The sequence below is a fragment of the Pongo pygmaeus genome, chromosome 16 (genome assembly GCF_028885625.2).
Source record: "Pongo pygmaeus isolate AG05252 chromosome 16, NHGRI_mPonPyg2-v2.0_pri, whole genome shotgun sequence".
Taxonomy (NCBI): Eukaryota; Metazoa; Chordata; class Mammalia; order Primates; family Hominidae; genus Pongo; species Pongo pygmaeus.
Window position 1 is genome coordinate 47,672,829 of NC_072389.2, and position 27,150 is coordinate 47,699,978.

Below are 27,150 nucleotides of genomic sequence, written 5' to 3' on the forward strand. Positions count from 1 at the left end.
AAGTCAACTCTAACCCTAGATTAGAGGAAATGAAAGAAAATGACTGATATTCAAATTACATTCTCTAAAATATTTTAAAAGAATCCTCCTGTATATATGAAGAGAATTTCAGTGAAAAATTAGTTGTACTTGCTCATTTTAGTTTTAATGAGCAAGTATGGCTTATATCACTCATATAAAAATGCCCCAGTCCCACTACTGGGATGCCCTTAACCCAGAGAAAAGCTTACATACTATTAGCTTCCAGTAATTCCTTGGACACATTGCAGACAGAGCTTGGTGGCACAGCATTCACATTCTCATCTTGTTCAGGAGACATGGGCTCTTGTTTAATCTGAACTGATGAGTCTGGAGCAGGGACACTGCCATGGGTTTGGAAAGTAGGAGACGTGGTTATTTGAAGAGAAGCTCCGGTGGGTGATGGAGACACATGGGAAGATGGAGGCTCCAGAAAAAGTGGGAAAAAGGGAGTGGGCAGCAGTGCGGCATCAATGGATGTTTGAGATCTACTGTTCCTTCGTTCTCGTGTGAGGCTACAGGGAACCTGGTCTGGGTGCTCAGAAGGTTCATATGTTTCTAGAATGGGAAACATACATACATAGAAATGCAAAATGTTATCTGAAAAGTCATTTGTGTCTGAGCTAATTTGTATTTTTAAACATTAGAAAAGAATTATAAATTAATAACTATATTAGTATAGTCCCTCATAATCCTCCGAAATATGGAGAATATAATCTCTACAACCACCAAGGATACAGAGAGAATAGGCATCAACTTTCTTTTTTTTTTGGGGGAGGGGGGAGGATAGGGTCTGGCTTTGTCACCCAGGCTGCAGTGCAGTGGTGCAAACACTGCTCACTGCAGCCTTGACCTCGTGCACTCAAGCAATTCTCCTGCCTCAGCCTCCCAAGCAGCTGGGATTACAGGCACATGCCACTATGCCCAGCTATTATTGTTATTATTTTTTGGAGACAGAGTCTCACTCTGTCGCCCAGGCTGGAGTGCAGTGGTGCAATCTCGGCTCACTGCAACCTCCGCCTCCTGGGTTCAAGCGATTCTCCTGCCTCAGCGTTCTGAGTAGCTGGGATTACAGGTGCACGCTACCATGCCCAGCTAATTTTTGTATTTTTAGTAGAGATGGGGTTTCACCATGTTGGTCAGGCTGGAATTATTATTACTAATAATAATTATTAATAATTTTTTAATTTATTTGTAGAGACAGGGTTTCACCATGTTGCCCAGGCTGGTCTCAAACTCCTGGGCTCAAGGAATCTACCTGCCTCAGACTCCCAAAGTGCGTGGATTACAGGCATGAGCCACTGCACCTAGCAACAATCCAATTTTTCAAATTTTAAATGACTTATCCAAAGTTACACAGGCTACTAATGGAAGGGTGAAGATTTGAACCCAGGCCTTTTGATTCCTAATCAAAACTCTTTCCATAACATATTGTCTGTTGCGAAACATTTTTGGGATGCACAGTTTACAGACCTTTCTAGAGAAGGATGAAACTGGCCAGGCGTGGTGGTTCAGACCTGTAATCCCAACCATTTGGGAGGTCAAGTTAGGAAGACTGCTTGAGCCCAGGAGTTTGGAACTATCCTGGGAAACACTGGGAGATTCCATCTCTATAAAAGCATTTTTTTAATTTTTATAACTTTTTATAATTTTATATAACTTTTTATAACCTTTAAATTTTTACAATTTTAAATTATAATTTTATAAAATTAAAAGTTAAAAATTTTAATAACCAGGCATGGTGACACACGTCTGTAGTCCCAACTACTGGGGGGAGTGAGGTGGGAAAATTGCTTGAGCCCAGGAGGTCAAGGCTGCAGTGAGCCATGATCGTGCCACTGCGCTCCAGCCTGAGTGACAGAGCAAGACCCTGTCTCAAAAAAACAAAAAAAAAGGATGAAACCAAGGAGACAGGAGAGAAATAACATGACCTTTTCATGACTACTTTTCATCCCCTCAAAGAGAACAAAAAGGCCTCGTGCAGTGGCTCATGCCTGTAATCCCAGCACTTTGGAAGGCTGAGGCGGGCAGATCACCTGAGGTCAGGAGTTCAAGACCAGTCTAGCCAACATGGCAAAACCCTGTCTCCACTAAAAATACAAAAATTAGCTGGGGGTGGGGTGGGCACCTGTAATTCCAGCTAATCAAATGCTGAGGCATGAGAATCACTTGAACCTGGGAGGCAGAGGTTGCAGTGAGCAGAGATTGCACCACTGCCCTCCAACCTGGGGGACAGAGCAAGACTATGTCTCCAAAAAAAAAAAAAAAAAAAAAAAGCAGAGAAAACAAAAAAGTAACATGCTATAGAGGGCCCAGTCCATCAGATGCCCTCTGAATACCTTGTAATCCCTGTAGAATCTGTATTCTATGGGTCCTCAGTGCACTCATCTCCATAGTTATCTAAAAATAAAGTATTTTATTAAGCATTTTGAAATCCAACTTGTAAGGTCCTCTAGGTCTCCCCATTTTTCTTCCATGTCCTGACCAAAAATCAGTGTCTTGACTGCTCTGTGACCCAGCCAGTCGCAGGTTTTCTCCAGCAGGCTTGAACCCTACCTGGGGCCTTGAAGATTCCCAGGCATTGATAAAAGTATCTAGGTTGTTGCCCAACACTGAAAGAAACTGGCCCTGGCCCTGAGCCAAATTCCTTAAACCCTCATATAAACTCCACATCCCGCCCCCTGGCTGTGGATATACCTAGGGAGAACACCCCTTTCTTGCTGTCCCTTGTGGGGACTGCTGCAGCCTACTCTGTAAGTAAGCTCTCATAATAAATGCTTTGGACTCATCACCCTGGCATTCAGTGCTTCTTTCTTTGGAATCCTGTCTCCCATTAGGCACAGTCTGGGGCACTTCCCTTGTGGAAACTCCCCTGCCATTGCTTTTGGGGTGACTCCAGCCATGGGTTTGGCAGCACAAAACATGATTTCAGAGATGATCCATTTTTATTAAATCCTCCACATGCCGTTACCTGCTGCTTGAGCATCAGTAGCCTCTGAACTTCCACATAAGCTGTCTGAAGGGCTGCACGGGCTTGCAGAAGATTGTTATCCATGCACTGCAATGACTTGCTAAGTTCTTCCTCCCTTAAAGAAATATTCAGCAGCTGGTCAACCTGAGAACGTTCTGCCAAAAGAAACCATAAGGTTCAGGTTAACACGAGAGATTTCCCTCTCATCACACAGCTCCTCAGAAGACTGAACTATACCCATTATTTAGGATAAGACTTTATGTTCTCCTCAATAGGTCATTGGAAATTCATAAAACATTTAGTCAAGCACAATGATATCAAAGCTAGGAACCAAAAGTGAGAACTGCTAAGATGGAGGTGTCTCATAAGCTCCAGTGTACCATCACATCATTCTGTCTCATCTAATCACCGCCTTCCACCACTACCTTTCCAGGTGAAATCTGTCCCATGCAAACCACCTGTTCTAGGTCTCGTTCCCCATTCTTCCTTTATCTACCACTGTCTTCACACAGGACTTTTGCTTAGATTAGACTCTGGACCTAGACTGCTTGCACTCTCTTTCCAATCCATATTTAGTCTGTTAGTTTACTTAAAAATTGTTTTTATTGGAGAAGACCTCCTGAAGAAAATACAGCTTTGAAATAGTACATTTAACTTAGTTTGAATAAAATGTTCTGTGTATGTATTTACCATCATTGTGTTTGTCTGTTTCCTAGTCAATATGCCAGGACCTCTCCCTTAAGCTCCACACCCACATATCCAACTACTGACTATGATATTTCTAGCTAGGTTATCTCAAAGGTCCTTTAAGTCAAAGAATCCCTGAGGGAATTCATCATCTTTCTCTATTCTCAATCTGCTCCTCTCATGGAGTTTTCTAGCTCTACATATGATCCATCTGGTTGGCCCAGCCAGAAATGTGGGTTGTCCTTGACTCCTCCCTTATCCATCACATCCACTCACTCAAGCCTCATCCAATCACTTCCGGGACTAGCCCTTATACTAGAACTGGGTTAGAGTCAAGGAAAAGCAAGAATCACAGAAATACATCAATGAGGGAGCAATGTTAATAACTTCTTTCCATAGTTCACTTTAGAAAAGCAACCAAGGAAGGGAGTGTGGAAGCAGGGCAGGGGGGAAGCAACCAAGATGCCTCAAAAACAGAAAGTGAGAGAAATGGCTATACATGACCAAGAGGGCCAACACGTTTCATCCCACTGAAAAGGCTCAAGGAAACTTCCTGGCTTTATATTGTCCAAGTGGTATACTAACCTTGGCTTACAAGTCTATGTGACATCATATATTTCTTCTACAGTTGTAACTGGATGTATTAGGAAATCAAACTTTTCTTTCCTCTTAAGCAAGGCAACAAAAATGTCCAAAAAAAGTAAATGGACAATCAGTGTTTGATAAATGACAAGCTATGCTATGTGTCAAGTTGCACAAATGCTGAACTGCTACAAGAACCTCTTGGGGCTGGGCACGGTGGCTCACACCTGTAATCCCAACACTTTGGAAGGCCAAGGTGAGAGGATCACTGGAGCCCAGGAGTTTGAGTCCAGCCTGGGCAATATAGCTAGACCCTGTCTCTACAAAAAAATAAAAAGAATTAGTGTAGTGTCATACCAGTAGTCCTAGCTACTCGGGAGGCTGAGAGAAGAGGATTGCTTGAGCCCAAGAGTTGGAGGTTACCAAAAACCCACCCCCACAAAAAAAAACAAAAAACACCAACTTCTTTCTCCCAAAATATTCTGCACCATACCTTTTTTTCCTTTAATTTTCCTTCTTTTATTTTTTCTCTCAAGACTTGGGAGTTCAGGAGAAGATCCATCCTGGAGGGATAAAGAAAACTGAATAAAATCCAGTGTGTAAAAGCCATTATCCAAGAGGAGAAAAAGGAATCAATTCTAAGATAGCCATACACTGTTCTTCACTATTGCTACCATCTCTAACATGATCGTAGGAGTCTCACTCACATGGTACCAACTCAACTTTTAGTTGAATAAACGTATCTGATTTAAAAAAAAAAAAAGGAATCCCGGGTGAAGTGCCTCCTAGCATCCTAGAGGTAGGAAAGCCCATGGAGGTCAGGCAAAGCATTTCATCTTGGTAGTAAGGCACAAGTAGAAGTATAGACAAAGCCAGTAAAATATATATATATATCTATATCTGATTTATAACTTGGCATAGCTTCTACTTTAAATTTCAGCAAGAAAACTTTTACAACAAAAAGCTTAACAGTCCATGAGACAAACTCTTCATCAGAGGACAATCCCTCAGCTTAAAGTGTATTTTAAGTCATCCAATAACATCCACTACATATAGCATCTAGCTCAAAGGATGCTATATCTCAAATAGCAGAATTGCAATTTGAAGCAAGTCTAAAATTCATGACCTTAACTACTATGCTTATCACCTCAGTATTAAATGAGAGAAGCCCAGCACAGTGACACATGCTTGTAGTCCCCGCTACTTGGGAGGCTGAGGCAGGAGGACTGCTTGAGTCCAGGAGTTCCAGAGCAGTATGGACAACATTGTGAGACCTCATCTCTAATATAAATTTTAAAATATTATAAAATAAATAAATAAATAATGAAGAGAAGAACCCATTTTTTTTCACATTGCTAGATCCCAGACTGTATCACTACCAGCAACTCTTTCTTTTCAGAAAGGAATACTGAGAGGGTTAAGCAATAGTAGCGGCAGAAATGCCGGAAGAGCAGAAGTGGTATCAGTGAAATAAAAGACTCTTAAAGGCCAGGCTGGGTAACTGAAGGATGAAGGACAGAGTTACACAGACTAAAAATATTTCTATACTCTGCTCATATATACGCACTCTAATAGTATTAAAACCATCTTAGTGTTAAGCCTAGCACTCCTGAATCCAGCAATCATCCATGCCCTACAAGTGCAACAGTAGAACACCTTTCTTCAGTAGCAGTGCAGAACGCATCTATGAAAACAGATTGGGTTACAGCTGAAGATGTGACTTATCGTTGGTCAGGTGATACAAAGAATCATTGGCTTGGACACTGGTTTTAGATATGACTTCATATTTTCCTGGTACTGTACATTCATATTAGATTACATTTAATTTAGCAGAATTACTCAGTGTAAGAAACCAGTAGGATGAAAGTAAGAACCTCACAATTCTTATAGAAGTTGAGAGAATCACAATCCCAGATACCCAAGAAAAATACTTGAACCTTTTTTCATAAGCAACCAACTTGCCACATGCGATGTTCTACAAAAAGCAGAGGGAATTATACTCACTCCAGTGGCTCTTCGTTTCTTTCTAATACTTTGGCCATCATTTTGTTCAGCACCAGAGGTACAGCTACTATCTGTGGCTGCATCCGCTAAACTGGAGATCGCAAGGGCTGAGGACGAATTTGATGACAGAGAGTTTCCCTCTCCATTACTCTCCTGGGAATTCTGATTCTCTGAAGGTGGTATAGACCTCTCCTGGCTGTTCAAGCCTTTTGCCAAATGCATCAAAGGTATTATATGGTCAGAGGGTAATTGTGCACTATGTCGCCTTTGGGTAGCAACATTTTCAGCCCTTTCACCTGTTCGGAGGGAGGCAGCCCGAGGTGTCACTTCTTGTTTGAGGTGCATGGTTGCTTTCTGGCTCTGTCCAGCCCTCAATGAGTTACTAGGTGAAACCATCTGCTGGGGCTCATTTTCTTTGCCTGTACCTTCCTCACTGAAGAAGCTATACACAGAAGGAGCTCTGTCCATGATCACGCTGCTCTCAGAAAGGCTTCGCTTTCTTGCCAAGCCAGGGGACGAGGAAATGGAAACACCTTCCCACTGGAATCCTTCTAGACTGGACAGATCAGGTTCCCCATCCAAATCTAAGGCTTCTTGTTCATTTTGAACAAGGGGTACCATTTCTATGCCAAACCTTAAGGAAGAAAGAAAAAATGAAAACATAAATTGGATATGGTTGTTGGGAGGGGCATTATTTTTTAATGTGCCAGGCTCTCTCAAGCACTGAGGTTATAAAAAGTAAGGTGGCTCTTGTCTTCAAGGAGTTCACAGTCTAGTAAGTGGTACAGATATAAATATATTATGTTGTGACAAGTACCAGATTAGAGGTTTGTATACAGCTATAATAATATATTTGAGGGAGTAAAAATTGAGTTTTATTTCATATGGAGCTCTAAATCTATAATAATACATACAGCATATAATTTTTAAAAGCGAACAAACCAAAACAAACAAAAAAAACCTTTTACTGAGCATTTACAAGTGCTTTATACTTATAATTTCAAGTGCTACTCACAAGGTGTGGGAAAGGAAAGTGGGGGGAAATAAATCCATTATTTCAACAAGTACAGAAATGCCCCTGAAGCCTGGAGAACTGTATCATCATGCAGCAGAGTTATGACTTTCAAGTAGCAAACCTATGTTGAACACTGTTTTACCATTCAGAAAAGTCTAGTACCTCAACATACGATGGAGAGCCAAAATATTACACAAGTGCTTAAGAGAAAGCATGTTGTAGTCATAAATATAATGCCCAGAGTACATACAGAAAAGTTAACTATTCGTAGGTTCTAAGTAAAAGGTAATGAAAACAGTTATATTTAAAAGTTATAGCACGCATTCCAAAATTAAGATCTAGAAAAAGACACAGATCTATAGCTCTACATTTTTATGCTGTCATTTTCTACCCCTACAAAGTGACGGATTTTACTCCTTAAAGTGATGACTTTTTTCCTACGTCACCATCTTGTTTCTCAAGTAGGTGTGCTTCCATTTTAACCTGTACTCTCTGCTAGGAAATACTTTATTCCATCTGTCATAGAGTATTAGTCACTATTTGATATTAAATCAAGACATCTACAACAGAGATTGTTGGCAAACATTTAATTAAATGAAACACAGAGAATTCTCTTCATCAGGGTCAAAGGGTTACTTTAAAAGAAAGTAAGGGAAAAAAAAGACACCGAAAAGCAGCACACACCTGGGTAAGCCTTTGCCCAGCTCTTGCTTTTTCTTGGTTACTTGCTGAATGACCTGTTCCCAGTTGACATTTCTCCGAGATGCATTTAGAATCTGCCGTAGGGTTGGCTTGAGCCCAGACTCCTTCTCTGTCTCACTCTTTCGGTGACCGCTAATATTGCGAATGCGGCGGGCACTATTGAGGTTTGGCTCAGGAAGGTGTACTCCAGTTTTGCTCTTCAAACTAATGTGCCGGGTTAGATCCCTCTGAAGTGAGGCAGGAAAGCCAAGCTTACTTAGTTCAGGCAGGAGAGGGCCCGAGGGCTGACTGATGTCACTTTTTTGAAGCTCTGCATCCAAGCTAGTACTCTCAAAGCCTTCTGTTTCATAAGATACATGAGATTTAATAGAGTCATCAACCTGTGCATCTTCTAGAGAGGTTTTCAAGTCTAGCAATAAGCCAGGGTGTGGACTGGCTGCAGATGTCATTTGTAATTCAGATTCTTTTTGGCGAGCTGTGGGATTACATGGGGAAGTGGATAGTTCTCTAGAAGTCTTCAGGATTCGGTCATCCTCCTCTTTCTCATCAGCAGTTCGAGCGCTGCCGGATAACAATTCCGTAGTTGCAGAACCTAGGGTTCCAATTTTTGTTCCATGCTTTTCCGTGTCAGATGTCTCTCCATCACTTTCATCTTCTAGTGCGTGCACTTGAAACTCAATTTTCAAAGACCCTTTTTCAGATTCTTCTACATTTCTACTTGCTTTTGCATAGTTCCTGGTCCTTTTAGAAGTGCTAAGAACTGGATTTTGCAATGACTCATGACACTGTAGCACCTCTTTGGCCTTTCGTAAAGTATCATTTAAATTATCACCAGATTGCTTCTGAGAGCCAAATGTACTTTTATTCCCTTTTAAAACGTGAGGAGATGAACTACGCAGTTTGGATATGTAAGGACCATGGTTATCTTCCGCAGTGGGCTTGTTCGAGGGATTTGAGTGTTCTCCAGGGGAAAAAAAATTCGTTTTGGTGTTTTTTGAGATATTCTTTGGATCTTGCTTTTGAGACAATGATTTAGTGGCTGGACATGGAAGGAGTGGGGATTTCAATGATGGCATTTTATTTGGTGTATGCTCTTGTTCAGGTTTTTCTGCAATGGGGCACTGTCTCACCACCTCGAAGGAATTAGCAGAATCAGAAGAGGCCTTGTGATTAAGAGATCCAGTATGTATTTCTTTTTGTGTTTTCTGTGTTGGGGAATTACGTGTTTCATCAGTTTGGGGCTCCTGTATTCCTGTAGTTATCAAGCTAAAATCAAAGAGAGGTTTCTCTATCATTTCTGGCTTGTTACCAGTGACGTCTTTCAATCCCGACTGTAAATCCAGAGTCTTCTGAGAAGGGTAAGGCGTCCAGCGACGAGGCTTTTCCCTTGCCGCACTGCCATTCTTTCCACTAACTTTGGAAGTAGCAGTGTCTGCTTGTTTAGTGGTTTGGCTTTCCGCCTGCTCAAAATTGAAGTCAAGTAAGCCTTCTGAAGGAAATTTATCACTTGTAAATCCTTCAGAAGGACCTCTATATGTGGCAACTGTACCAAGTTTGTCATTTTCTTGCCGCTGCCAATTATATCTGTCGTGACTGTATTTGTTTGACTTATTAGATTTCTTGTTCCATAGCATAGTCACATCTTCCATTTGACAGTTAGAATTTCTGTTTCTGCCTGGTTGAAATTTGTCTCCAGGGCCACTGTAATTCCAATTATTTGTACTACGTACACTGGATTTCCAGTTTCCGTTACTGTTGTTCATATGCCAACTGGAAAAGCCACCTGTTCCTTCAGAAAGCCAACTGGAATTCCTTCCTGTACCATTATGATTCCAATCTACTGTTCCACTATTTGAAAGCCAACCACCTCCAGAATTACTATGGTTGTGAAACCAAGTCGAGGAGCCTCCTGCAACACCCTTATGCCACCCGGAACGTCCTCTTGGTCCACCACCATTCCTCAAAGAATGTGGAAAGCTGTTTTTCCTAGTATTATTAAAGCCATCTTTTTCCCATTTCCAATCCCGCTGTGGAGGTCCACGATGATGCCATGCAGGCTGACTGTAACTCTCTCTGTCTTGGTAAGGAATTCGGTCTTCTCGTCTCCATTGGGGTCGTCTGTCATCAGAGTTTATTTCTTGGTTGCTATTGGAAGGTTCATCTTGTCTGGAAGAAAAACAGTTTTTCATTAGCGATTTAAAGGAATTCCTATGCTACCTTGAAAGGCATAACCCACCAAACTTCCCTTGTACTTTCCTCCCGTTACTTAGAATATGTAACCGAGTCTAGTTTTATATCTAATAGTGGTTGTTTTCATATCTTTAAATGATATATTTAAACGTATATTCCTCAACTTATTAATTTAAAAATTAAACATTTTAAATTATTTAAATTTCAAGTAATTACAACCATCTCCCCCATCACTCAGAAATATTAAAAATTTGGCACATTTGGCCAGGTGTGGTGGCTCGCATCTATAATTCCAGCACTTTGGGAGGCCGAGGCGGGCAGATCACTTGAGGTCAGGAGTTCAAGACCAACATGGCCAACATGGAGAAACCCCATCTCTACTAAAAATACAAAAATTAGCCAGGCATAGTGGAGCACACCTGTAACCCCAGCTACTCGGGAGGCTGAGGAATGAGAATCACTTGAACCCAGAAGGCGGAGGTTGCAGTGAGCTGAGATCATGCTATTACACTCCAGCCTGGGTAACAGAGCGAGACTGTCTCAAAAAAACAAACAAAAATTTGGCACATTTATATTCCCTCCCTTTCTTGGTCGTGTTTTCTGAGATTTTGTCCCTATCATCCAATTATTATTTTTGTATTATGCAGCTTTTTTGGAAAAAGAACAAGTATATTTTATAGCTATAGTTATCTTTTTTTTTTTGAGACAGAGTCTTGCACTGTTGGCCAGGCTGGAGTGCAGTGGCACAATCTCAGGTCACTGCAACCTCTGTCTCCCAGGCTCAAGCAATTCTCCTGCCTCAGACTCCCGACTAGCTGGGATTACAGGCATGCGCCACCACACCCGGCTAATTTTTGTATTTTTAGTAGAGACGGGGTTTCACCATGTTGGCCAGGCTGATCTCAAACTCCTGACCTCAGGTAATCCACCCACCCGCGGCCTCCCAAAGTGCTGGGATTACAGGGGTACAGGCATGAGCCACTGCGCCCGGCCTAGTTATCATATTTAGTACAATTTTATGTTCAGCTGCCCTTAATACCATGATTTTTCCAGTTGTAGGTTCTTTCTGAAAAACTCCATTTCTTAACCTATTTTAAATAAGATGATACTTTGCATGGTTATTTTTATTAATAAACACTTTGTCCAGTACCCATTCAATAACTGTTAGTGGTATAAGAAGACTTTTATGTACAGTTCCGGTTTGTGAAGGGCTTAGAACCTAGCTGAGACAGTAAGGTCACAAACAGGAGGAAAATAGCATATACCAAACAAGTAGTAACCATATTATGTGCTATAAGGAGCTTCACGAGCCAGAGGTTTTTATAAAGAAACTACAGCTGTTTCATGTTCATGTCAGACGAGGAGTCCACAGAAACATGAATAAGCTTCAGTAAGCATCATAGCAATAGGTGTAAAAACCATTTTCTTCTACAAACTGCCTATGGTGTGCATGGGCATGGTGCTTAGCATGTGGTAAGTGCTCAAAATACTGAGTACTGCTAGCTAAAATTTACTGAGTACCTAAGTGTCAGGCATTTAATGCTAAGCACCTTATATAGATTATCTCACTTAGTTTTTATAATCCTGAGGCAAGTATTTTTTTTTTGGAGATGGAGTCTCGCTTTGTTGCCCAGGCTGGAGTGCAATGGCACGATCTTGGCTCACTGCAACTTCCGCCTCTCCAGTTCAAGCGATTCTCCTGCCTCAGCCTCCTGAGTAGCTGGGATTACAGGCTCCCGCCACCACGCCTGGCTAAGTTTTGTATTTTTAGTAGAGACAGGGTTCCGCCATGTTGGCCAGGCTGGTCTTGAACTCCTGACCTCGTGATCCACCCGCCTCAGCCTCCCAAAGTGCTGGGATTACAGGCGTGGCAAGTATTCTTACTATTCCTACTTTATAGATGAGAAATTGAGCAGTAGAGAGGTTACATAACTTGCCTAGAATAAGACAGCCAGAAAGTAGTAGAGCAGAGATTTAAACCTTGGCGGTCTGACTCCAGTCAGAGTCTATACTCCTAACCATAGGCCTTCAGAGAATCAACATCTCAAAACAAAGTTTCCACATTTAAGTTCCTTCCTCTGAACTTGACTTAAAAATCTTAAACTCAATACTGACTTTAACTGGCTTTAAAGGCTTTCAATGTCTATGATATTTTGGACACAAATTGGAACTTCTTCCTTTTTCATAAGACGGAATTTAAAAGTCTATCTAGAAGTTCAAACATCCACTCATATAAATTACAATCATTTCTAAACAGGAGACTCTGTTTAGAAAGTAACAACTATTATTACATGCAGTAGCAGAATTTTTTTATAACAATTAACCAAATCGCCTTTGTCTTTTGATTCTATGCAATATGCAACTTCTGGCATCCAAGGAGACCACTAACTCAGTTATACTGATATGATCAGAAATGGGAGAATTGGGGGATAAATAAATCACAAAGTAGAATTCCTAGATCATCATGAATTGGCTAGATTCAGAAGACAGGAGCATTCAGCTAAACCCATAGACCAGAAAGAATAATCTAAGTTAAAAACTCATGAAGGAAAAAAGAAAAAAAAAAACCTCCTGAAGAAGTAGATGATTTTGGCCAGGTGTGGTGGCTCATGCCTGTAATCTCAGCAGTTTAGGAGGCCAAGGCGGGTGGATCACTTGAGCCCAGAAGTTCAAGGCCAGCCTGGGCAACATGGCTAAACCCCATCTCTACCAAAAATTAAAATTAAAAAAAAAATTAGCCACACATGGTGGCAATGCATGCCTGTAGTCCCAGCTTCTCGGGAGGCTGAGGTGGGAGGACTGTTGGAGCCTAGGAAGTTGAGGCTGCAGTGAGGTGTCGTCGTGCCACTGCACTCAAGCCTGGGTGACAGACCGACACCCTGTCTCAAAAAAAAAAAAAAAAGAAGTAGATGATTTTATAAATAGGTCACCAAGGAGGCACATCAAAAGACTCAAAAAATAGTAACTATGATACAAATGTGTAATCTATTCTGACTTAATGTTTAATTATTTACACAGATAAAGCTAATAATGGCACTAGTATGTAAGAAGAAAATAGAAGTTAGTCTCCCAGAGGCTCCAACTGCCTAAAGCAGGAGAAAGTAAACTGCAACTATATTAAAAGTAATGAAAATGTCATTTGAAGGACTAAGCTACTAAATGATTCAAGAACCATGTGGTTTGAGTGTCCCGTATCTGAAATGCTTGGGACCAGAAAGGTTTTGCATTTCAAACTGCTTTGGATTTTGGAATATTTTTGCATACACATAATGGGATATTACAGGAATGGGACCCAAGTCTAAACATAAAATTCATTTATGTTTCATATACAGCTTTTATACACAGTCTGATGATAATTTTAGGTAATATTTTGAATAATTTTGTAAAATGAAATGAGGTGTGGAATTTTCCACTGGTGGCCTCATGTTGGCACTCAAATGTTTTGGATTTTGGTGTTTTCAGATTCTGGATTAGGGATGCTCACCCTTTATTGATATTTTAAGATGAAGAAAGTCTCCTTCAAGGACTTGTTCAAAAAATTTTTTTTTAATTTTAATTTTTTGTTGTTGTTTCATAGATAAGGGCTTCCTATATTGCCCAGGCTGGTCTTGAAGCCCTGGCCTTGTCTCCTCATGCACCAGGACAATAGGCCTGAGCCACTGTGCCTCCCGGCAAAAAAACTTTTAACATATAGAGTAAAAACGACTTCCTTTTTATAGTCAAGCCTCTAACTAAAAAGGAGGTACAGACCGGGTATAACTAGTATTCAAGAAGAATCTTTAAAATTTTATTTTAGAATCTGAAATGATTCTCTTCATGTTCTGGGACTTAAAAAATTATCCCACCTCATAAGTGCTTCTCTCTCTCTTTCCCTCACATTGAAAATTTCTACCTCATTAAACTCTTTTTAACAAATTTTATAATTAAACTCTTTAGACCAGAAAGCAGTAAGGTAAAAACATAAATGCCTAATACCTGAATGTATAAATATAGGTATGAAATTATGCAATACAAATTAGAAAATTTATATTGCTTAAATTATCTTGACACTTATCAAAAAAAATTTCTTCAATAAAGCACTGTGGTAGTCACTGGGGATTCAAAGACAAAAAGATAAATCAAATTTGGCAGAAACACCACATTAATTCACACCAGTCAAAAAATATTTTCCTAAGAAATGTTATTTGGCAATAAGACTATACTATATACTATAGACTACACTGTTATTTTGGCAATAAGACTATACTATATACTACACAATTTATACAATGAAGCTTATATTCTAATACCTTCCACTAGAAAATTTAAACGCCAAATAAAAACTTATTGGTATTCAAAAGATTTGGATACTGGCCAGGTACAGTGGCTCACGCCTGTAATTCCAGCACTTTGGGAGGCTGAGGCAGGCAGACTGCTTGAGGTCAGGAGTCTGAGACCAGCCTGGCTAATGGGGTTAAACCCCGTCTCTACTAAAAATGCAAGAAAAATTAGCCAGGCATGGTGGCAGGCATCTGTAATCCCAGCTACTCAGGAGGCTGAGGCAGGAGAATTGCTTGAACCCAGAAGGCAGAGGTTGCAGTGAGCCAAGATCACACCACTGCACTCCAGTCTGGGTGGGTGACAGAGTGAGACTCCATCTTAAAAAAAAAAAAAAAGATTTGGATATCAATAAAGCCATTCTCAACAGAGTTACCAACATGGCAAAAATTTCAGATATGTAGCTACAGCTTATGTAGGAACAATACTGAGTTTGCTTTTTTAAGAAGATATTACAGTAGTTCAAGAAAACATTCCATTGCCCTTTGATTAATAAGACAACAACCTCAAGCTTAAACTTTATACCTAAGTTTAAATGCTAAGGGCTGAACAGTACAAAGATATAAAATGTATTCTCTGCTGTGTTCTGTTATAGATAGGCTTTTTTAAAAAAATCAATTACTTACCGACTTTGTTCTTTCCTTTGTTTTATTAACTGAACGAGTTCCTTGTCAAAATAATCTTCTTCCTCTTCCTCTCCTTTTCCATCATCTTCTCTTTCCTGGGCATCAACGTTATCTTTGTGCAACTGGCCAGAAATGTGCTTTGCATATGCAGAAAGACCCACTTCTGTGACCCCGCACACTCGGCACTCATGACTAATGTCCCTAGGGAAAGAGGGAGATGAGGGACATTCAATTCTCCCCACTGGCATGGCACACTCACCAGATCTGTTATTGTTTCCTCTGAAGGACACTGCACACTTTGGCAGAGTGAAGAATTAGTGCTAATTAATTTCAATGCTCCTTTCATCACTTTTAATAAGTTTGTTTATAAGTTACTTTTGAAATGAGTTTAAGATTCTTTTCCAGCAATCAAGAGGCAATACACTTCAGATAAATGTCGTTTAGGAGGAGAAATCTTCTTGAATTGCTGTACTTAAAATCTTGTCAGAGGAAACATGGTGAAAGGGGAGGCAGGGCAGGGGGCTCAGAGCAAGCAGAAGTTGCTCTGGAGCACACCCATGGTGCCAGCTGCACTCAGAAGGCCTGGTGACAGCGCTTACATTTAATCTTCGGTCTAGAGCTTTCTTCCAGTGAAAGTTAAGGGGTGGAAACAAGAGTAGGTGGCGCAGCCAATCCCAAGTGGGTAACTAAATCGGAACAGCTGGAGCTCTGCCTGGAATGTGAGAATTCCGGACCCCAGGAGTAGTCCAGGCAAACTTTTTTGGTCTGGATGATACATGTGATCTACATTCTGCTTCAGAAGGGCTTATTTTAAAGGGAATGGAAAGCATTTCAGTTGTAGGAAGTTAACAGCTGTGCCAAGCAAATGTGTTTTCTCAAGTTTCAGAAAATGCTACATTGAGAGAGATGCAAAACCACGTTTTTAGTTAAACTAGGCAGACTTTTTTGCTTTGTTTTGTTTTTTTACTTTACATACTTCATGGCAAATCTCACTTAGCCAATCTTCAGAAGCCAAAGTCTTGAATCGGTGTCCAGAGCTGTAGCAGATCAAAAATTTAACTGCTTTTTAGCTCCTGGAAAGCCCTTGACTGGGTCAGCTGACTATGCAGTCATTTATGAGAAACATCTGAACACGATAGTTACAAGACAGCAGTATCCATTCAACAATCCAAATTGGCTTAACTCTGTATCATGTGTCTTGGATTTAGACTAGTTATATTTTTGCACTTCCTATGCCAATCTATTAAAAAAAAAAGCCAACAACCCAAAAAGACATGCCGTCTTTGTCCAGACAGAAACACATACACACACGTGCACCTCTGTTCCATCTTTCCCTCACAAATACCTAACGAGACATAGGCAGAATTTACATCAACCAGAAGAGACCCTCAAAACTGGGCACTTCATTTACTAGAAGACAGTTACTGTTACAGATCACCTGAATATTCGTTCAAGCAAAAAAAAAAAAAGGCCGGGTTTGGTGGCTCACGCCTGTAATCCCAGCACTTGGGGAGGCTGAGGCGGGCAGATCATGAGGTCAGCAGTTTGAGACCAGCCTGACCAAAATGGTGAAACGCCATCACTACTAAAAATACAAAAATTAGCCTGGTGTGGTGGTGTGCACCTGTATTCCCAGCTATTCGGGAGGCTGAGGCAGGAGAATCGCTTGAACCCGGGAGGCAAAGGTTGCAGTGAGCCGAGATTACACAACTGCACTCCAGCCTGGGCGACAGAGTGAGACTCCATCTCAAAAAAACAAAAGAAAAAAAAAAAAACCACCTTACCAAAAAACAGCTAGATTCTAGACATGCTGTTTTTTGGTAAGGTATTTTCTTTCTTTTTTTTTTTAAATGAATATTCAGGTGACCTGTAACAGAAACTGTCTTCTAGTAAATACTTAGCATAGACACTCTTGTTTAGGGTGACAAAGTCTAAACACTCAAACAATGCCCAGTAAGTTTAAAAAAACAACACTGTTCCTTATTTTGTAAGGATCATGGAGAAGAGCTCAGAAAAACTGAGAAAATTTGCAAGTTTTCACTCTTTTTTGACTTTGTAACCTCAAATACTGACATTTTTAAGATTCATTTTAATGTGCTCTGGCCAGGTTTCCTAAAAATATCAATACCTGATTACCCAGAATATCAATATTCTAATTCCACAGGTACTTAAATACATTATTTTTACTGAGGGTTTTCAACTGCACTTACTACATTTATATACTTAAAGAATAATCTTCGGCCAGGCACTGGAGTGCAGTGGCATGATCACAGCTCCCTGCAGCCTCAACTTCCCAGGCTCATGTGATTCATTTTCCCACCCATGCGCTACCATACCTGGCTAATTTTTTGTGTATTTTGTGGAGACAGGGTTTCACCATGTTGCCCAGGCTGGTCTTGAACTTGTGGGCTCAAGAGAGTCACCTGCCTTGGCCTCCCAAAGTTCTGGGATTACAGCTGTGAGCCACCACGCCCAGCCTGGCCTTAGGATTTTCAGAGTGATAATGGCTTCAATTTAAAGTCATGGTGGCTCACACCTGTAATCCCAGCACTTTGGGAGGTCGAGGCGGGTGGATCACCTGAGGTCAGGAGTTTGAGACCACCCCGGCCAACCTGGTAAAACCCCATCTCTACTAAAAATACAAAAATTAGCCGGGCATGGTGGCGGGCACCTGTAATCCCAGCTACTCAAGAGGCTGAGGTAGGAGAATCACTTGAACCCGGGAGGCGGATGTTGTAGTGAGCTGAGATCGCACCACTGCACTCCAGCCTGGGCAACAGAGTGAGACTCCGTCTCAAAAAGAAAAGAAAAAAAGAAAAAAGAATAATCCTCCACTTTCTCCAGTTTACCAGGGATACCGATACTTTTCTCTCAAGCAATTAAATTGATGGTAGCTCATTCCAACTGAACGTTAATAACAAGCTGTTTCTCAAAGCAACACACAAAGAAGTTAATTATATAAATCTATCACAATGGGCAGCATCAGAACAGTCTGAGGACTATAACAAATCTACAATATCTCATTTACACTATAAACATTCCAATCAACTCAATTTTCCAGTTAGAAAATCTTTTTGTCGGCCAGGCGCAGTGGTTCAAGCCTGTAATCCCAGCACTTTGGGAGGCCGAGGTGGGTGGATCACGAGGTCAGGAGTTCGAGACCAGCCTGGCCAATATGGTGAAACCCCATCTCTACTAAAAAAAAAATACAAAAATTAGCCAGGCATGGTGGCACGCGCCTGTAATCTCAGCTACTCAGGAGGCTGAGGCAGGAGAATCGCTTGAACTTTGGAGGTGGAGGTTGCAGTGAGCCGAGATCACTCCACTGCACTCCAGCCTAGGTGACAGAGTGAGACTTGGTCTCAAAAAAAAAAAAAAAAAAGAAAATATTTTTGTCTTAAAACTCTCTAAAACTATGGAAAATATCTTAGCCTACTTTTCTACCTAAAAGCTCATAAAATGCTAAACTGAATATTGCAGTACCAGGGACATCCTTCAATTGGGGACTTCAGTATAGTCCCTAAAAAGTATTTTAAAATAAAATCCCTGATTTTATCCTTACTTCTAAAATGCAGAGAATCTGTCTAATGCTCAAACTATCAAAACCCCTCGCTCTTAAAAGACACAACTAGAAAGCAATACTGACTTTCCAAAATATTAAGGAATGTTGTATAAAGTAGGCAGAACTTAACTGTTAAAAATAAACATCCATAATCGTACACCCACACACCCTGCAACCCCCAAAGCACAAACATATGTTGGATTCTTAACAGTGGAACATTTTCAAACCATTTTGCAATCCTAGTGAGAAAGAATATAACCATAGTTCCAAAATTATTTGACAGAGAACAAATCAGAGACCCTGCCCAGAAGGGCATATGCAATAAATGCAGTATAAAAATTAACACTAGCCGGGTGCCAACGCCTGTAATCCCAGCACCTTGGGAGGCCGAGGCGGGCAGATCACCTGAGGTCAGGAGTTCAAGACCAGCCTGACCAACACGGAGAAACCCCGTCTCTACTAAAAATACAAAATTAGCTGGGCGTGGTGGAGCGTGCCTGTAATCCCAACTACTCAGGAGGCTGAGGCAGGAGAATCGTTTGAACCTGGGAGGTGGAGGTTGCGGTGAGCCGAGATTGCACCATTGCACTCTAGCCTGGGCAACAAGAGCAAAATTCCGTCTCAAAAAAAAAAAAATTAAAACTAAAAATAATTTTTCAAAAACCAAATCCCTAACATTTTTCTTATAAATAAAATCCAGTTTAAAATAGAAACTTTGCAAGAAACTTCAAAAAAAAACTTTATAAGAAACTTCAAAAAGAGAAACTTCAAAAAGTGTGTAGGGGTAATATGGTTACCTCCACACACATCTGCGTTTTCAGGAGATGTGGTTATACTACCCTGTTCTTTCTCTACCTAGCCACATCTTCTGAAAATTCAAGTGTGTGTGGAGTAAGCATATTACCTCTGTTCTCTACACAACAGGCATTCATGCTTCAACATATAGTGTTTGGGAAACCATGTTTTAAAAGCCTAATAGCAAATTAATATTTTAATGATGTTACTTGATAATTATTTATTAACAATCAGTTAAAATACTTACTATACTGTGTAAATAAATAAAATAATCATGGGGGAAATGTACAGCTTTGCTCCTTGGCTAGCAAAGGCAATAATTTTCCTTAGGGCATTTAAAGGAGGGCCTAAATTAGCTTCATCCTGTTACCACACAATTTCCTCTCATGTGTGAAACACAAAGTCTTAAGATACTCTCTCCATAAGCTTTTCTTTATTAAGCTTGCTCTAACTACCCGACAACAGCTGCTGAATAAATAAAGGTTTGTGCCTTTTTAATAGTCTCTAGCTGGAGATGTTACTTATGGCCCACACTTCTGAAGAAGTATATTAGGAAAAAATAGGGAAATGTTTCACATGTCCACAGCCATGAACCAAGTAAGACCAGTTACTTATTGCTTATTCAAGCTTGCATGCAAAGCCTAAATAACACGTACTTTGCAATTCTTAACCAGATCACAACCAAAAACTGTAGACACAACTATAAAGAGAAAAAGAAAGTCTCAGTGTCAGAAACCCAGTAGTTAAAAATGAAATCCAGAGGAAATAATCACAAACTCAGGATAACAGGGTAAAGAAATAATGACTGATAATTATTTGTCCTGATGGTACAAGCTGCTGAAGACCGTCCTTACAGTAAATGCTCCAAGTCAGTAAACAATTTTTGAGATTTTATGGGGTTTTCTATAATTTTGTAAGCTGTTTTTTCTTGCTACCTGTTTGTCTTCTCTGTTATATGTAACATAATTTGTTACAGGTCAGGAACACTATATCCAATATGTGAGTAAATAAGTATTAAAGGCTACCCTCTAAAGAAAATGAGTTAGGGTGCGAAACCTGACATTTCTATTGGCAGCTCAGGGAGGCTTTTAGTGCCTTTTTCCTAATTATTTTACTGTGATCCAAATAATTTTAAATGGTAGATAAAATCTCCATAGCACAGTGTAGTTGCATGGGTGGAAAAGAACACATTACAGAACAAAACATAAATGACAATGTGGTTCGTTAACATCACAAAACAAAATGTGTATCTATAAATATAAATGTATAGGCCAGGCGCGGTGGCTCACGCCTGTAATCCCAGCACTTTGGGAGTCCGAGGCAGGTGGATCACCTGAGGTCAGGAGTTCGAGACCAGCCTGGTCAACATGGCAAAACCCAGTTTCTACTAAAAAGACAAAAAATTAGCCAGCGTAGTTGCGCGTGCCTATAATCCCAGCTACTTGGGAGGCTGAGGCAGGAGAATCGCTTGAACCAGGGAGGCAGAGGTTGCAGTGAGCCGAGATCACACCATTGCACTCCAGCTTGGGCTACAAGTGTGAAACTCCGTCTCAATAAATAAATAAATAAATAAGTATGTAAATACATACAAAGAGGTCTGGATAGGATACACACCAACCATTGAGTCTCCTCTAAGACAGAAATAGGATTTAGAGGGGAAATGGGGGTGGAGAGAAGACTTTTACTTTTTAAACAACTTTTTATGATTCTGTATTGATTATAAACATGAGTCTTATGTGACCAAACTTGGTTTTGTTTTGACAGGGTCTCACTGTCGCCCAGACTGGAGTGCAGTGGCACAATCATAGCTCACTGCAGCCTCAAACTCCTGGGCTCAAAGGATCCTCCTGCCTCAGCCTCCTTAGTAGCTGGACTACAGGTGCAACCCACCAGACCTGGCTTTTTTTTGTTTTGTTTTTCGTTTTTTTTGTAGAGACAGGAGTCCCACTATGTTGCCCAGGTTGGTCTCGAACTCCTGGGCTCAAGTGATCCTCCTGTCTTAGCCTCTCAAAGTGCTGGGATTATAGGCACGAGCACCGTGGCCGGCCCAAACTTTTAAAAATGTTTTAAATGGCTGATTAATGATGTCCAAAATAAATGACGCATTAATCTTTGAATGCAATGGGCTTCTCTCCTACAGACTAGATTTACTGACCTCGTTTGTTTTGTTTAATGATATAGTGCATATGGGTCGGGTGGCAGGTAAGTAACCCATAATAAAATGAACTCTAGAAGGAAGTCTGTTGAAAATGGGATTTTGAAGTAAAATACTCCACATAATCAAAAGTTGACTGCATTTCATAGATTTTGAATGTTAATGATGTAGAGATCATATATATTCAAGGTATTATGATAAGGGCTCTGGCCACGCAGAGTGGCTCATGCCTGTAGTCCCACCACTTTGGAAGGCAGAAGTAGGAGGATCAGCTAGAGCCCAGGAATTCAAGACCACCCTGAGCAACAGAGTGGAACCCTGTCTTTACAAAAAATAAAGGCCAAATGAAAGACAGAGTGGAACCCTGCCTTTACAAAAAATAAAAGCCAAAAATAAAAGCCAAAAGGGTGTGGCGGCACACACCTGTAGTCCCAGCTACATAGTAAGCTGAGGTGGGAGGATTGTTTGAGCCCAGGAGTTCGAGGTTGCAGTCAGCTGTGATCATGCCATGGCACCCCAGCCTGGTGACAGAGTGAGTGAGACCCTGTCTCAAAAAAGTATATATTAAAAATAATAAGGGCTCCCCATACTAAAATTGAGTGACAGTCTCCTTTATATTGCGCTAAGACCTAACCTTCACACAATAAGAGACTGGGGGCAGGGAAAAATTCCACTAATAGGCTAAAGAGATGCTGAAAGTTTAATAACGCCTTAATTTGCCCACAGAATCTTAAACTGTAGGTCATAAAAAAATAAATTTCAAATGACCTAGGTTGACAACCTGATCAAAACTTGTAACTATTGGCCAGGCACGGTGGCTCATGCCTGTAATCCCAGCACTTTGGGAGGCTGAGGCGGGCAGATCACAAGGTCAAGAGTTCAAGATCAGTCTGACCAACATGGTGAAACCCTGTCTCTACTAAAATTACTAAAATTAGCTGGGCGTGGTGGCACATGCCTGTAATCCCAGCTACTCAGGAGGGTGAAGCAGGAGAATCGCTTGAACCCGGGAGGCGGAGGTTGCAGTGAGCTGAGATGGCACCACTGCACTCTAACCTGGACAACAGAGTGAGACTCCATCTCAAAAAAAAAAAAAAAAAAAACACACAAACTTGTAACTATTATTCATGGGATAAGATATAATTCCTATTTCCTAGGTTCCCAATGTTTCTCCATCTATCCTGTTTCCAAACTTCAAATTGACAGAAGTCAAATACATCAAAAAAGGAATCACAAATAGACAAAAGACATGGAATATACACACATGCTCCTTTTGTTTTTTTTTTTTTTTGAGACAGAGTCTGGCTCTGTCACCAGGCTGGAGTGTGGTGGTGTGATCTTGGCTCACTGCAACCTCCACCTCCCAGGCTCAAGCATCCTCCCACCTCAGGCTGATGAGTAGCTGGGACTACAGGCACACACCACCATGCCCAGCTAATTTTGGGGGTTTTTTGTGGGGCAGGGGATAGAGACAGGTGATATGGTTTGGCTGTGTCCCCACCCAAATCTCACCTTGAATTGCAATAATCCCCACATGTCAAGGGTAGGGCCAGGTGGAGATAACTGAATCATAGGGGCAGTTTCCCCCATACTGTTCTCATGGTAGTGAATAAGTCTCAGGAGATCTGATGGTTTTATAAATGGGAATTCCCCTGCACAAGCTCTCTTGCCTGCTGCCATGTAAGACGTAACTCTGCTCCTCATTCACCTTCCGCCATGATTATGAGGCCTCCCTAGCCATGTGGAACTGTGAGTCAATTAAACCTCTCTCCTTTATAAATTAACCAGTCTCAGGTATGTCTTTATTAGCAGCGTCAGAATAGACTAATACAATGGGGTTTCCCCATGTTGTCCAGGTTGGTCTTCAACTCCTGGGCTCAAGAAATCTGCCTGGCTCAGTTTTCCAAAATGCTGGGATTACAGGCATGAGCCACTGCACCCGGCCTACATTTCATTTTTTAAAGGTGTCCACTTATTAGATTTCCTTTCCTTAAACATCTCAAGCTTCAAATCACGGAATAGCATTCTTCTTTTTTTTTGAGACAGGGTCTCACTCTGTCGCCCAGGCTGGAGGGCAGTGGCGCAATCACAGCTCACTGTAGCCCAGACCTACCTAAGCTCAAGTGATCCTCCCAACCTTAGCCTCCCAAATAGCTGGGACCACAGGCTATTAGCTGCCACACCCACCTAATTTCTTTATTTGTAGAGACAAGGTCTTTCTACGTTGTCCAGGCTGGTCTCAAATTCCTGGGCTCAAGTAATCCTTCCACCCTGGGCTCCCAAAGTGTTGGGATTACAGGCGTGAGCCACTGCACCTGGCCAGCATTCTTACATACATTTAAGGTTTATATTTCAATTTTGTTTATACCAATGAGATTCAGTGCTATCTAGCAGACTTTGGATGTCTCAGACAATTCCAGCAATACTAAATGTTTACGGCATGCGGTAATTCGTAACACTGCTGAAGTAAAAATACAAAATGTCCTAGTTGCAAGGCTAGCACGTAGGAATGAGAAAGCTTACTAATGAGAGAGTTAGCTCATCCCAACTCACCTTTGTTGTAATCTACTTGATAGGGCTGCTGTGAATTCACACATTTGAGATGCCCAAAGGTATCAGAGTTTATCCCTTTTGAATGCCAAAAATCTACTATACTTGGTATTAATTCTAAAAGGTTGTTCTACGCCATAAGACAATATTTGCTTATGATGGATTACTGCAAAACAAACTGACAGTCACCATCTTCACTCAGATCCACCCACATTCACAAACTTATGGAAGAGAGCCGTTCCCATACCTGCCCTTGAGGTTCTCAAGTTCCCTGTGATGCAACATGCTCCGCATGTGTTCGTCCATCTCCTTCAAAATTAAAGAAAGTAGATTAAAACTAAGCAGGATTGCTTTGGAAAAAAAAAACTCCTCTGTTCCTACTCAATCAAAAATTGGTGCTCAAACTCCTTATGTCAAAATGTGTTTGTGGTTATTCTCAATTTAATACTGAAATCAGTTCCTTAACAATTGACTGTTTTTAAATATATTTCATGTTTAAAGAAAAAGAATTCTTAAAAAGACGTATTTAAGTGGCTTTCCAAAAAGATTAGAAAGTATTATCTTTAGGAAGCAAAAGACTTAAGAGTAAACTAAGTAGGTTAAATTCTATCCCATTACAAAGAATTTACTAAAGTTCATTTTAAAAAAACCTTTCAAATCACTCAACTTTTCAACTATTTGGCTTCCTTTATCCATAGTTTCTCAAGAGTAAGCTACAACTCTTACTTTACCCATGTCTTGGACAGGGCCTAGCATATAGTCATCAATAAGCATTTGTTGAATGAATATAGATGGATACATCAATCCTAGATAGGAGTTACAAACATAACAGAGCCTCTCTATGCTAGATAAGAAAGTTTTAAAAAAATACTTTGAACATAGCAGCTTAATCAATCCTTTATCTTCACTGTCCACTCCCTCAGTTCCCCAGTGGATTTGTTTGGTTCCAATGAAAAGTTTGAACATTTATAGTAGGTTCCCTTCTTCCCATCCTTAGAGGGAAGAAAATATGTGGGAAAGCTGCCACTTAAAAACATGCACACGGCTGGGCGCGGTGGCTCATGCCTGTAATCCCAGCACTTTAGGAGGCCGAGGTGGGCAGATCACGAAGTCAGGAGATCGAGACCATCCTGGCCAACATGATGAAACCCCATCTCTACTAAAAATACAAAAATTAGCTGGGTGTGGTGGTGCGTGCCTATAGTCCTAGCTACTCAGGAGGCTGAGGCAGGAGAATCGCTTGAACCTGGGAGGCAGAGGCTGCAGTGAGCCGAGATTGTGCCACTGTACTCCAGCCTGGCGACAGAACGAGACTTCGTCTCAAAAAAAGAAAAAAGAAAAAAACATGCACACATGTACACATACACAAAACTCAAAAAGCTATAAATGTCTATCCCTTTGTCACTCTACAGTATATACAGCCAGTATGCCATAATTAAAGAATGGCTGTTCACATATATAATTATAAAGGGCTACTACACTTGTGTTATTGCTATTTACTGCATTCCATGTGAAGTCCCTCAAACATTTTCCCACTTGAACTGCAAAATACTGCCGAGGGAGTATGATTAACTTCATGCTGAAGAATGCAGAGAAGTTAACTCGTTCATTCACCAAATATTTATCAAGTTCTTATTATACGCCAAGAATAGAGCTAGGCATTGAAGGTTAAGTGTGAAAATATTCAGTCTTGGCTGGGCACAGTGGCTCATGCCTGTAATCCCAGCACTTTGGGAGGCTGAGGCGGGCGGATCATGAGGTCAGGAGTTTGAGGCCAGCCTAGCCAACATGGTGAAACCCCATCTCTACTAAAAATACAAAATACAAAAAAAAAAAAAAAAAAAAAAACCACTAGCTGGGCTGGTGGTGAACGCCTGTAATCCCAGCTACTTGGAAGGCTAAGGCAGGAGAATCGCTTGAACCTGGGAAGGCAGAGGTTGCAGTGAGCCGGTATCATGCCACTGCACTCCAGCCTGGGCAACAAGAGTGAGACTTTGTCTCAAAAAACAAACAAACAAACAAACAAAATATTTAGTCTTGCCGTCTCAGAGTAACAAATAATCAAGTGGTCAAAGTGGGATTCAAACCCAGACACATCTGACACCAAAGCTAATGTTTCAAACACCATGTCACACTGTAAGCATTTGGTGCATTGAGATTTTTCATTATATACAGTTCATTTGTCAAAAACAATACAACACAACTCACTGTTACTTAAAGTTATCTACTATAGTGTGATAAACAGGGTTGTGATTCAAAACACTTCTTTTTTTTTTTTTTTTTTTTGAGACAGAGTCTCGCTCTGTTGCCCAGGCTGGAGAGCAGTAGCTTGATCTCGGCTCACCGCAACCTCTGCCTCCAGGGTTTCAAGAGATTCTCCTGCCTCAGCCTCCTGAGTAGCCTCGATTACAGACATGCGCCACTATGCCCAGCGAATTTTTTGTATTTTTAGTAGAGATGGGGTTTCACCATGTTGGCCAGGCTGGTCTTGAACTCCTGACCTCAGGTGATCCACCTGCCTCAGCCTCCCAAAGTTCTGGGATTACAGGCGTGAGCCACTGTGCCCGGCCAAAACCCTTCTTTTAAATGGCAATTTTACTGAAGATGACCATCCTTTCCTTCCTATCTCTACAGATGCTTCATAAGGAGAGAGTAGGCCGGGTGCGGTGGCTCACGCCTATAATCCCAGCACTTTCGGAGGCCGAGGTGGGCGGATCACAAGGTCAGGAGTTCGCGACCAGCCTGACCAACATGGTGATACCCCGTCTCTACTAAAAGTACAAAAATTAGCCGGGCGTGGCAGCGCGTGCCTTTAATCCCAGCTACTCAGAAGGCTGAGGCAGGAGAATCACTTGAACCCAGGAGGCGGAGGTTGCAGTGAGCCGAGATCGCGCCATTGCACTCCAGCCTGGAGACAGAGCAAGACTCCGTCTCAAAAAAAAAAATAAAATAAAAATAAATAAGGGGAGAGTAGCT

At 41.1% G+C, this 27,150-nt stretch overlaps 1 protein-coding gene across 5 annotated transcripts in view; it reads right to left on the minus strand.

The window, feature by feature from the left end:
- ZNF106 (zinc finger protein 106) overlaps nucleotides 1–27,150 on the minus strand; it is a 78,923-nt gene that overhangs the window by 29,252 nt on the left and 22,521 nt on the right. For 2 of the 5 annotated variants that reach the window (XM_054452073.2, XM_054452074.2), the window contains exons 3-10: nucleotides 24,422–24,483; nucleotides 15,113–15,313; nucleotides 7,962–10,145; nucleotides 6,263–6,896; nucleotides 4,752–4,821; nucleotides 2,990–3,144; nucleotides 2,358–2,418; nucleotides 235–576 (exon numbers count right to left, since the gene is read on the minus strand). In XM_054452073.2, the coding sequence (XP_054308048.1) occupies nucleotides 235–576; nucleotides 2,358–2,418; nucleotides 2,990–3,144; nucleotides 4,752–4,821; nucleotides 6,263–6,896; nucleotides 7,962–10,145; nucleotides 15,113–15,313; nucleotides 24,422–24,483 (3,709 nt within the window). The remainder of the gene's footprint in view (nucleotides 1–234; nucleotides 577–2,357; nucleotides 2,419–2,989; nucleotides 3,145–4,751; nucleotides 4,822–6,262; nucleotides 6,897–7,961; nucleotides 10,146–15,112; nucleotides 15,314–24,421; nucleotides 24,484–27,150) is intronic. The other 3 variants (XM_054452077.2, XM_054452076.2, XM_054452075.2) reach the window with 2 other exon arrangements.